Genomic DNA, 11580 nt, shown 5'->3' with positions numbered 1-11580 from the left:
CCGGCAGGGCAGGCCCGCCCCGTCCCGCGCGGTGCGCTCTGGGAGCTGTAGTTTCTCTCTCGCAGCCCGGGCAGCCCCTGTGCGACGGCCTCCCGTTCCCGGCATGCAGCGGGGTCGCCGCTCACCGGCAAGGCGCAGAATGGCGGCGGCGCTCGGAGGACTGCGGGGTAAGGGCGGGCAGGCAAGCGGGCGGTTCCGGGACAGGGAGGATGGGGAATGTCCCGCCGCTCTCGGGATGTCCCGCGCACGGCCCCGCAGCCGCTGACACACCGTCCCCGGGACGCGCCGGGCCTGATCCGCAGGGCCCCGCCCTGGAGGGGAAGAGGGCTTAGAGCCGCGCCCCCGCCTCGGCCCCGCCCATCGCCGCCCAAGCCCCGACTCCGAGCCCCCCCCCCTCCAGCCAGGGCAGGGGTACGGGCAGGGCGGGAGCCTTTTCGGTCCGGGCTGCCCTGTGGCCGCCGCTCCCCCCTCCCCTTAACCTTTCTTCTCTCTCCGCAGTGCCGCTGGTGGCAGCGAGGTGGGCGGTGGGTGCCGCCACCCCCGGCGGGCAGCGGGTTCCCCTGGGCACACGGCTCCTGGGGCAGAGCTGCCAGCGGGCAGCGGGGCCACGGGCCGGCCCGGAGCCCAGCAGCGGGGGGCTGCCCGAAGGGGTGGAATACATCCCCACTCGCAAGAAGGGCAAGAACCCCATGAAGCCGGTGGGGGTGGCCTGGTGAGTGTCTGGGGTTGTGGGAGAGGCTCGGCACCGGGAATGTCCGCTGCTCTGCAGGGCCTGGTGCTGGACAGGGGGCCCCGGGGAGCTGCAGCAAGGAGGGGCGCAATGTGCTGCCCCAGGGTTTCCCCACTGTCTCTCTCCATCTCCTTCCTACCTGCTGTCCTGCAGGGCCATTGGGTTGCCCTCCGGCATCATCCTCTTTCTCCTGGTCAAGCGGGAAGTGGACAAAAACCGCCTGGAGCAGCTCAAAATCCGCAAAAAAATGATGGAAGCAAACAGAGGCGAGTACGAGACAGAGCGATACAAGAGTGTGGCCAGGGGAGCATGACCCCTCTCCTCAGCCTGACACCATGGTACCCCAAATGGACTGGTTGAGGGGACACGAACCCCGTGGGACACACAGCCCTCCCTGTCCAGCTCGTGGGGCTGGATGGGGGCAAATAAACCTGGTCCCTGGTGAGCAGAACACCTCAGTGCTGAGTCCCTCAGCGCTTGGCCCTAGGCTCTGCCAGCCCCTGCAGCAGCTCTGCAGGAGGGGTCCTGCCCATGAGGGTGGGGGGGTACAAGCAGGAGGGGGAGGCCAGGCTTAAGCAGCTCGACCTTGTCTGTTCTGCTCCACAGTAGGGTTTGCGCTGCCCCCAGCCACAGCCCCCACTGAGGACACCCACAGGTTGTTTGGGGGAGTCACCACACCAACAAAACTGGGACCATCTGGAAAACTCAAAAGTGTTTTTTATTTAGCAAGTGCAACTTTGCCCAAATCCGTGGCTGCAGGGCCTCTGTGACTATAAGCTCTGCCACGAGTTCTGCCACAGGGGTTCCAGCTCTCCCCCACCCACATGGGGCACCACTGCAGCTCTGGGGGGGAGGAGGGCACAGCTGGAGCCATGTTTAAGGCACCGAGTGAAAGATACCAACTGGGCTTTGCCAAAAACACAATCCCAGTGGCCACTGCCAGATCCCCATGCCCAGGCAGGACTGTGGCACTCTGCTGCCAGCCTGGCACCACCAGCACAGCTTCTCTGAGTGGTGCCAAGGCCAAACATTGCCTGAATGCTGGCAGACAGTCCCCCCTCACTGCTTGTGGGGGGTAACCAAGGGAAGTCGTTCCTTTAGCAGCCTACGGGTAGGGATGCCAAAGCGTTAGAGTCACGGTAAGAGGCCATATTCTGTACAGAGGCCAGAGGAGGGGGTAAGGGACAGTGCAGGGAGGGAGGATGGAGAGGAGGGGTCCTGGAGCTAATCCCGGCCTACAATCTGCAGCATGAAGGTGAAGATGTAGATGATGTCAGTGTAGATGGTGAGAGCACCATAGACATACTCCTCAGGGCTGAGCGTGTTCTTCCTGTTCCCCAGCACAAGTTGGGTGTCATAGGCAAGGAACTGGGGGAACAGAGGGTGTCAGGCAGGTACAGGGGACAAGGGGTTCCCTGCCTTACACCCTCTGCCCACCCCAGCAACCAACTCACCAGGGTGAAGGCGATGGCACCAATGGCTGCATACAGCATGTGAAGCCAGGGGACCTGCACAGGGAAGGGGAGGGTGGGTAAGGTGAGCTGTGTGCTGGCAGGCAGCACATGAGGCAGGACAGGTCCTGCCTGCACCCGACTCCTCAGGAGACACCGCTGATGCTGACGCACCCTCTCCCTGCGGGCAAGCTGCCTCTGCTGGAGCCAGCACCACACCCTGCTTCCCAGCAAAAGGAGACCACCCAAATCTGTACCAGCCCTGGGGACATACAACCCCCTGGGGACATGGCACCCCACAGCCCCTTCCCCACCTACTCACATATTTGAAAGAGAGAACAATGGCAGTGACTATCCCAGTCACCATCACCACGATGCCCAGCACACAGAAGAGCCCTGGACATGACGTAAAATCAACCTGTCGGGGTGACACACACATCACAAGGAGCCCGGAGTGCTCCCACTGCCTGGCACCCCATGCCTGACACTCCCCAGGGCAGAGCAGGGCATGACCCCTTCTCACCTTGGTCTGGAAGCAGAAGATGGTGACAATGATGGCCACAATAGCAGTGATGAGGATGGCAATCAAGACAGCATTGGTCCGGTACATGCTGTGGAAAGAGAGGACACCAGAGTCACCCAACACTTTGGGATCCCCCTTCCAGGGAGGCACTGGTGACCCTCCTTAGCCCTGATGCATCTTCCAGGGGGAAAAGGACCCCACTGTCACTGAGCCCAGGGAACCATGGTGTCCCACAGCAGCCTCTCATTTGAGCCAGCCATGGTGGGACAGGAGAGGCCCCAGTTACTGTCACTGCAAGGCCCCTGTGGCATACCTGGCAATTGTCCCTGTCATCAGTCCCATGGCCAGCGTCTGCAGGAGAGTAAAAGGGTGGGCTCAGCAAGGCAAGCAGCACTGGAGGGTGCACATTTACCACCCCAGGACAGTTCCTGGCTGCCCTACGCTTGCCCACATGTCGTCCCCCGCCATCTCTCCTAGCCCACCTAGGAACATGAGGTGCCATGAGGGCACCACCTGACATTGCTCCCCCCAGCCAGCCCCAGCCCACTCACAAAGATGCTCAGCAGGATGATGTTCCAGGGGAAGCGTCTCCTGGGGATGAAAAGCAGGGAAAAGAGAGATGAGATGTAACAGGGATAGCTCCAAAACACCACACCAGGATGTCAAAGGCTGCAAACCACCCCTGATGCTCAGGAGAGCCTCCATAGCCACATCCCCTATGCCAAGGTCCCAGACACCAGCAACTCACCGGGGACCTTGGCAGCAGGCCAGCATCAGGTAGGTCACCAGGAACACAGCACTGCAAAGAGAGACAGCAGGTGTCAATGCCAAGACCCTCCCCTCTGGGACTCCCCATCGGGGCTGGGAGGCCACGTCTGTGGGGTAACAGCTGTGGGAGGGCACCTCAGGAGGGCACAAGCCAGGGGACCCCCTACTCACTATGAGGCATAATAAATCGCAACATTCCTCTGGACGAAGGAGCGGACAGGGGAGCTGCAGGAAGGGAGGGACAAGAATGAGGACAAGAGTGCTTCCCCACTGCTTCTGTGGGGAAGCAGTTGCTGTCCCCTCAGGAACCCCCCATGGGGGACATGGGTCCAGGCTTGCCCCTTTTTGAGGGCAAGGCTAAGGAAGGACACCCCACTCACACAAAGGTGAACATGGCGATGATCCCCACTGTCACCAGCAGCTGCAGGGAGATGATGGCATAGACCTGCAAAGATGGGTGGTTCAGCACCTGGCCCCCAACCCAGACACCCCCAGGTGTCCCAGGGCCCCAGGACTCACCTTGCGGATGAAAGTATGCCGGACCTTCCTGTCGTCCCAGTTGGCTGATTGGAAGGGGGAACCATCACCAATGCCATCATGACCTGTGGTTGGGGACACCCCTCAGCACCAAGGCAGGCTGCACAGCCCACCCCAGAGCACCCCTATTTCTAACATCCCAGTCAAAAAAAAAAATCCTCAGTGCCCCCACTTACCAAATCGAATAGGCATGGTGGGCATGGCCATCCCTGGCTGGGGGAACCCTCCTGCTGCCGGGTACCCCCCTGGCTGTGGGTACCCCCCTGCTGCAGGGTATCCCCCAGGCTGTGGGTATCCCCCTGCTGCAGGGTATCCCCCAGGCTGCGGGTACCCCCCAGCGTAGTGGGGGGGTTGGGGGTATCCCCCCGGGGGCGGGGGATAGAGAGGGTTCTTGTCATCATAGGGGGGGGGCGCGTTGGGCTGCGCCATGCCAGCTCCCTGTGTCTGCTGGGATCACCTGGAGGGGAGAGAAGATGCAGGGGTGTCACAGCAGGTCCCCCTCCCCGAGCAGGACGTGCCCAATAAGTGGCACCGCAGGTAGAAGAACACGGGGAAACTGAAGCTGCAAAACTTCCCCCTCCCACTTTAATAGCAGCTTCTAATTAATAAGGATGAGCTGACCTCAATGTCAGCAGGTCAGTGAGAGGCTGTCCCTGAGAGGCTGTCCCACTGACTCTCGCCGGGGCCACCTGCATTCCTTTGCCCTGAGTTGCCAATACCTGCGTCAGTGGCCAGCCACAAGCAGGGCATGGCCACGTGCTGACTCGAGCCACAACGGGGATGTGACCACTCCACCAGTGATGTGACCTCTCTGGCCTCTGGAGCCCTCCCACCCTGCCATGACCAGGGAGCATGGAGCACCCCCCATGCACCCCAGCTGGGCTCCTGGTAGCACCACCCTGGGGACAACCGGCATCCCTCTGCCTGCTGCCCAGGATGGAAACCCAGGGCCTGATCCTGATCACAGCCATGCAGACCGCACTCCAGGGGTACCCCCCACCCAGGAGCTCAGGGTGTCACACAGGAACTCCAGAGCTCCTGAGTCACTGGAAGGAGTTATCGAGACAAATGCCGTCCTTGTCACCTCAGAAGGAGGGGGACATGACCCCAAGGAGGGCAGTCAGGACCCCCTTCAGTACTGAAATAGTGGGTACAGAACACCCTCCCCGGCCGTTCTGATCCCCCTTGCAGAGCCCCAGCTGCCGGGCTCAGCCCCGGGAGGAGGAGGAGAAGGAGGAGGAAAGTAGGATCTCCAAGGCCAGCAAAACAACAGTGCTGCCAGAAGCAGCTGCCAGGCCTTTACCCGTCTGCCACCCCCCAGGTGCTGGCACAGATGGAGGCCCCCCAGAGCCACAAGCAGGTGCCAGGACCCCCCATGTCTTCCCTGCCTGCAGCGGTGACGTGACACTAGGATTGTCCCCAAGAAGGGACCAAGATCTGACTCTGACTAGGACCGGGCTGGGAGGGGACAGGGTGCTTCCTCCAGCATGACGCCAGTGCTTCCAACACCAGGGCTGGGCAGGCAGTGGTGCTGTGGGGGAACATCCCAGCCAGCCATGCCAGCCTGGGCGGGCAGCTCAGCCTCCATTCCTCCCACTGTCCGTCTGTCCATCCCAGCTGTGGAGAAGCTCTGTCAGCCCCACTACCCTTCACCATCAAAATGACAGAAAAGCCAAGAATAACCCCTGTGGTGGTGACCACCCTGACCAGGAAGTTTCACTTTTGATTCTCTGCGGTTTCCAAAAAAAGGACACAGTGCCCCCTGGCACTGCTTCATCTGTGGGGCCAGAGAAGGCCCCAAAATAGGAACCTGACCCCATGAAAACCGCTGTGGCTGGCACCCACACGGGGTGAACTGGAGTCTCCTGGAGGAGACCCAGGACTCCTGGGAAAGCAAGGTGGATCCAGCTGGCACATGGATAATGGGGTCTGCTGTTTGCCCCAGCCCCCTGTGTCCCCACCACAACAGAGCAGCTTTGGGGACGTGGAAGTAACCAGTCCAACGGGTCTCTGCGGCTGCCGCACCCAGGGAGACAGGCAGCACCCCACACCCTCTCTGCCACCCCAGGCCAAAGCACAGCAGGGCCCCGAAACCAGAGGTCACCAGCCACAGGGCCACCCTGTCCAGGCTGGTGACCCTGGCATGACATGTCATCTCCAGGAACAGGGTGCTGCTCTACACTTGGCAACGTGACTCAGCACAGATAAGGTGCACATGGTGGGAACCTGGGGCACAGGCAGCTGTCACCCCCAGTACAAGCCCGGGTGGCACTGGGCCGTATCATCCACTAGTTCTGAGAGGTCCCCAGAACACCGAGGGCCACATTCAGTGGGGGATTCCTGTGGGGATCTGGGCTTGGGGTGCAAAACAGGGCTCCCCCCACTTCTCCCATGGCTCCTCAGTGTGGGGCTGCCCGGGAAAGCATCTGCCTTCCTCGAAGAGCCTGCGAGCTCCTGTCAGCACGGCACAGCCTGGTACGGCACAGCCTGGCACAGCCTGGCACAGCACAGCATGGCTCATAATGGCACAGCACGGCACAGCCTGGCACGGCACAGCATGGCTCAGAATGGCACAGCACGGCTTGGTACAGCAAAGCACAACACAACTTGCTTGGCTCAGCCCTGCCCAGCCCGACAGGGCTCACGCCGGGGGGGTCAGCGCGGCCCACCCAGACACGATTCTTTTGCTGTCCCCACCCTGCTCACGCAGGACGTGAGTTTACAAGACGTCAGCACCGCTGCTGCCTTTCTGCCCACCCACCCCCAAAGTCCCCTCCGTGTGACAGAGATGTCCTCCTCACCCCAAGCCCAGGCACCCCACTCCCGTGCACCCCTCACGGTGCCACCCCACACCATACCGGGGACCCTTCCGTGCCCTTCTCACCTCCTGAGACACCCCACGGGGGTCCGTCGGGACATTTCCCACCGCACCACGGAACGGTGCCACCCGTCCTTACCGTCCCACGCCGCCCCTGATTCGACCCCACGCTATCCCGTGGGGTCCGGTAAACAGCACCAGCCCTAAAGCGGGGCCCCACCCATGGGGGTCGTGCACTTCTTTTACCTGTCCGCAGAACCCCTCACCGTCCCCCCTCCCCGCCGCCGCGGACCCGCGCCGGGGCCGAGAGGTGGCAGCCCACCCCCGCCGCTCCGGGACGAGCGCCTCGCCCCCTCCCCCTGTCCCCGGGACGGTCCGTCCAGCGCTGGGACACCCACACCGCCGGCTGTGCCACGAAAGGGGTCCCGGGACAGGGGGGTCGGGGAGTTAGTCGGGGGAGCGGGGGAGCTCGCCAGGCTGGCGGAGTGGGCTCCGGGTCCGTGCCCCCCGCCTTGGTCAGCGGCGCCAGGCCGCGGGATCTCGGAGCGGAGCCGGGACACCCTACCTGCTGCGCGCTGCTCCGCCGGGCTGCGTCCGCGACTAGCCGGGACGGGGCGGGGGAAGGCACCGCCCGACCCCCCCGCCGCGCCCCCCCGCGGCCGCTCGGCGCCTCTGCGCCCCGGGGGCCCGAGTGAGCCGGGGGGCGGGGTGCGCTCTCCCTCCTGTTGCTCCCGGGACAGACCCACCGCCCACCGACGGGGGGCTCCAGCCGGCCCCCCCCGGGACCTCCTCCCTGCTGGCTCTGACGTCACTGTGGGACCCCGATCTCCGAACACTGACGTCAACCGGAGGGACACCCTTTCCGACGACGGCCGAGAGCGGGGGGAATCCCCTCCTCTCCGCCGCTGACGCGATCGGAGTCGCCCCCGCTCGGTTGCCGGGGCAGCGACGCGGCGCGACCAGTAGGGGGCGCTGCATGCGCGGCGGAGGCGGTGGCAGTGGCGACGGAGTGGGCGTGGCCGGGGCGGTGGCGACGTGAGGCGCGCGGGGAGGGGCGTGGCCGTAGCGGCATGGCCGCGGGGCGCGGGGGGCGGCGCCCGGGACATGGCGGGGCCGCACTGGCGGCGGCTGTGGCGGCCGGAGCGCGGGGGTTGTGGGTCGCCTGTCTGCGCCGCTGCCTGCCCCTCCGCCGCGCCGCCGCCGCTCTCATGGCCCTCGCCGGTCCGCTGCTGTTCCGCCTGGGGTGAGTGTGAGTGTTTGCCGCTCCGGTAAACCCCGTCGCCGGCAGGAACCCCCCGCCCGCACGCCTTTGTTCTGTCGGCGGGAGGAACGGATCGTCCTGCCCTGCTTGTGCGGAGCCCGCTGGGGAGGGAGCAGGGCCAGCCCGGCTGTGGTTCGGCCCCGCATGCACGGGGAGGCCGGCATGAGGCTGGGGGCTGGGGAACACGGTACGGGCAACACGGGGCTCAGCCCCCCACGGGTGCTCCGTTCCGACGAGAAGGCTTCGCTGGGCCGGGAATCGGCCACCGCCTTCCCCAGCATGGTGACGGTCACACTTGGACTTGATACCCTGCCCCAGGGAATCTTCCCTCGGGTCTGATCATTAACCCAGCCCGGTGCCCCGGCCGTGACTCTGCTGCCCGGGGCTGGCGGCAGCGCCTGCTCCCCGGCTCCCACCCCGCGCAGATGTGACCCTGTGTGTGTGTTCCCACAGCCGTGTGGGAGCTGCTTTCTCCCTCACATTAGCCTCCTCCCCAAGTGGGGGTTAATGCTGGGGGTGTCTGCCTTCCCCAGGTACAGCCTGTATGCCCGCACACGGCTGGGCTACCTCTTCTACCAGCGGCAGGTGAAGAAGGCCCGGGAGCGGTACCCACATGGCCACTCCGTGCCTGAGCCTTGCCACTTCCCTGGTGAGTTCTGGACAAACCCCCTTGCTGTGGCCCTGCCATGTCCCTCAACACCTACCCTTTGCGGTGGGGAAGGGTTGCCATCACCAAATTGCCCAGAACATGCTTAACTGAGAATTTGGTTTAAGATGTGGGGAGTTTGGCCCATCCATCTCCTGCTCCCCTTACCTGAGCAGGGAGGTCATGCCCTGATACCTGTATGTCTGTCCATCCATCCCCCAGGGGTAAAAATCCTGCCCATTCCCGTGCTCTCCAACAACTACAGCTACCTGGTAATTGACACTGACTCTGGCCAAGCAGCAGTTGTTGATCCCTCTGACCCACTGGCCGTGCAGGTGAGACCCCCTTGGCCCCCTGTTACCCCGTTGTTAGATTTCCCCTGATGAGGGGGTTCTCTGGCTTTGGGGAGGGAAGAGAAGTGGGGGAATATATGCCCCTAATCTGCAACCCTAGTGCCTGTGGAAAGGTTGTAAGGGTGTCAGGGTTCATACGGCATTTGAGGAGCTGGGCAGGGCCAAGATGGGGATTTAGGGAGAGACCTGTATTGGGGGGCTGTCTCTGTCACCACAGATCTCTCTCCAATTCTCAGGCTGCCATTGAAGAAGAGGGGGTGATGCTGGAGGCCATATTCTGTACCCACAAACACTGGTAAGGGGCAGGGGGAGTCAGTATCTGCCTTGGAGGGTGCCCCAGCTGAGGGAATCTCCAGCCCTACCCCACATGGGGTGCAGGGACATGTTTTGAGCTTCCTGCCTGCAGGGACCACAGTGGGGGGAACACAGCGCTTCGCCAGCAGCATGGCTCCTGCAAGGTGTACGGCAGCGCCCTTGATGCCATCCCAGAGCTCACCAAGTAAGTCCTGTACCCCCACATCCTCCAACAGTGTCCTTGCAAATTCAGGGGGGCTGGGGCTTCACCCAAAACCATCACTCGCTGCTCAACCCACCCATCCTCCCAGCACTACATTGGTCCCTTCACAGGGAACGATCTGGCATACTCGTGACTCTGGTGTACCAGAGGTGTTGCACAGGGAGGTGGCATTTTGGGGTTCTGGGGACAGAGGGATGCCCTAATGGTGCACCCCTGTGCCCGGTGCAGCCCTCTTGTGGACAGGGAGAAGGTGACTGTGGGCTGCCTGACCTTCGAGGCGCTTGCTACGCCTGGCCACACCGTGGGCCACATGGTGTACGTGCTGGATGGGGGACCCTTTGGTGGCCCTCCCTGCCTGTTCTCGGGGGACCTGCTCTTCCTCGCTGGCTGTGGTGAGTACTCCTGACCCCAGACCTGAGAGGCTGGGGAAGGGTCCCACCCTGGGAAGGGCTTGGGGGCACCCCCCCAATCTCCCTACCATGAACAGTGGTTGCATGGGGGTCTAGGCAGACTTTTTGAAGGCTCCCCTGAAACCATGCTCACCTCCCTGGATGTGGCTGTGAGTTTGGGTGAGGACACACTGCTGTGGCCAGGTGAGTGTCCCCAAAAGCAGGACAGAGCTTCTGATGTTGCCTCTGGCCCCCGCTGCTGAACTGGGAGGGCCAGGCAGGGGTGATGCTAAGGGGAACAGGGGTCCGCAGGCCATGAGTATGCGCTGGAGTGCCTGACCTTCGCCAGCCTCCTGGAGCTGGACAACCCCGCTCTGGAGCAGAAGCTGCAGTGGGCGACACAGCAGAGGCAGGAGAAGAGGAGCACGGTGAGGCTAGAGGACTCCTTGGCTGCAGACTCCCCTCCCCCAAGCCCCTCCCAGCGTTCCCCCTCCCTCAGCGGGGATGCTGCACCCTGACACCCACTTGCATAGCGGGTGCTATAGGGAAAGGAAGGGCTGGGGGGGGAGTCAGCTCCTGCTGGGGGTGCTGCCTCTGGCAGGATGACTAAGCAGCTGCCCCCACAGTGCCCCTCTACGCTGGGGGAGGAACAGACCTACAACCCCTTCCTGCGGACCCACCGGCCAGAGCTGCAGGCAGTGCTGGGGCTGCGGCGAGGCGAGGGGGAGCACCCTGACGCCTTCCGTGCCCGCATCCTCAAGGAGGTGCGGAGGCGCAAGGACCTCTACAAAGCCACTTAGACACCCCCCACCCCCCTGCCTCTCCGAACCCCCCTTTCTGTGGGGCTGGGTGCTGCTCAGGTGTGAAGGGTCCAAGACTGTGGTTTGTTTTGCTGTGCATCTCCCTCCTGGGGTGCAGGCTTGGGTGGAATGCGACACAGTGGACATCCTCTCCCATGTGGGCCCCCCATAAATGATCCCTACCTTTGCTCCCCCAGACTTGGGGGTCACCAGCTGTCAAGTAGAAGCATCTTGATCCCCATTCTGAAGGTCTGTAGCCCTCCCCCCCCCCCACTGCTGGGGCTGTAGAGATGCAATGAAGGGCTTTTCCTATCCTGTTTTTCTGGTAGCCCTCAATTTCTGCCCACCACCACCCCAGGACTCAGGGAGCCCCCCTTTTCCTTTGCCAGCCCCCAGTGCTATGCATCTCCTTGTGGGAGGGGGGCTGGGATGGAGCCAGCAAAGTGGGGGATCCCCAGTACTACCTCCTTCTCTAGCACCCCATACCTGTTGCCAGACCCCCCCCACCCTCCCCACATACACACGCACACTGGAGCCATGGGGGCACATGGGAGAATGGGGGGGTGATGCTGTACTGGGGACTGGAGCCCCCCCACCAGCACCACCCCCCTTCAAATAAAAGACTGGGTCGGACTGATACCTCTTTGGCTCTTTCCCTCTGCGGCCGAGGCCTGCACCCCACCCACACCCACCGCCCTGGAAAAACCCCCTCTGTGGGGTCGCTGCCCCTTTAAGAGGCGGGGCCAGGCCGTTGCTCTGGAGACGGTTGAAGCCGTGGGGAGGGGGG

General features: G+C 63.3%; 2 protein-coding genes across 10 annotated transcripts; one reads left to right on the top strand and one right to left on the bottom strand.

Moving 5' to 3' along the window:
* The first annotated feature begins 11 nt into the window (after positions 1 to 11).
* On the top strand, positions 12 to 10907 carry PNKD (PNKD metallo-beta-lactamase domain containing). 2 transcript variants are annotated; one of them, XM_071747731.1, is made up of 10 exons: positions 12 to 167; positions 499 to 712; positions 8622 to 8737; positions 8957 to 9069; positions 9324 to 9382; positions 9494 to 9586; positions 9833 to 9996; positions 10111 to 10197; positions 10306 to 10421; positions 10620 to 10907. In XM_071747731.1, exons 1-10 carry the CDS (start codon positions 104 to 106, stop codon positions 10791 to 10793), a joined length of 1200 nt encoding a protein of 399 aa, XP_071603832.1. In that variant the 5' UTR covers positions 12 to 103; the 3' UTR covers positions 10794 to 10907. The 2 variants fall into 2 exon arrangements, with proteins under 2 accessions (XP_071603832.1, XP_071603831.1); XM_071747730.1 differs by lacking the exons at positions 12 to 167; positions 499 to 712 and adding an exon at positions 7898 to 8070.
* Positions 1428 to 7933, bottom strand: TMBIM1 (transmembrane BAX inhibitor motif containing 1). 8 transcript variants are annotated; one of them, XM_071747725.1, is made up of 13 exons: positions 7393 to 7517; positions 4262 to 4466; positions 4186 to 4225; positions 3992 to 4074; positions 3853 to 3917; positions 3644 to 3697; positions 3453 to 3503; positions 3256 to 3295; positions 3018 to 3055; positions 2705 to 2792; positions 2504 to 2599; positions 2185 to 2238; positions 1428 to 2098 (listed from the first exon to the last, which is right to left on the bottom strand). In XM_071747725.1, exons 2-13 carry the CDS (start codon positions 4436 to 4438, stop codon positions 1955 to 1957), a joined length of 930 nt encoding a protein of 309 aa, XP_071603826.1. In that variant the 5' UTR covers positions 4439 to 4466; positions 7393 to 7517; the 3' UTR covers positions 1428 to 1954. The 8 variants fall into 8 exon arrangements, with proteins under 8 accessions (XP_071603826.1, XP_071603819.1, XP_071603822.1 ...); XM_071747718.1 differs by lacking the exon at positions 3853 to 3917 and having other exon boundaries at positions 7393 to 7933; XM_071747721.1 differs by having other exon boundaries at positions 4186 to 4466; positions 7393 to 7631.
* Positions 10908 to 11580: the final 673 nt, after the last annotated feature.

Source organism: Heliangelus exortis, chromosome 6, assembly GCF_036169615.1.
Source record: "Heliangelus exortis chromosome 6, bHelExo1.hap1, whole genome shotgun sequence".
Lineage (NCBI taxonomy): Eukaryota > Metazoa > Chordata > Aves > Apodiformes > Trochilidae > Heliangelus > Heliangelus exortis.
Note: the sequence above shows the minus strand (reverse complement) of the source record. Positions and strands in the feature narration are given on the sequence as shown.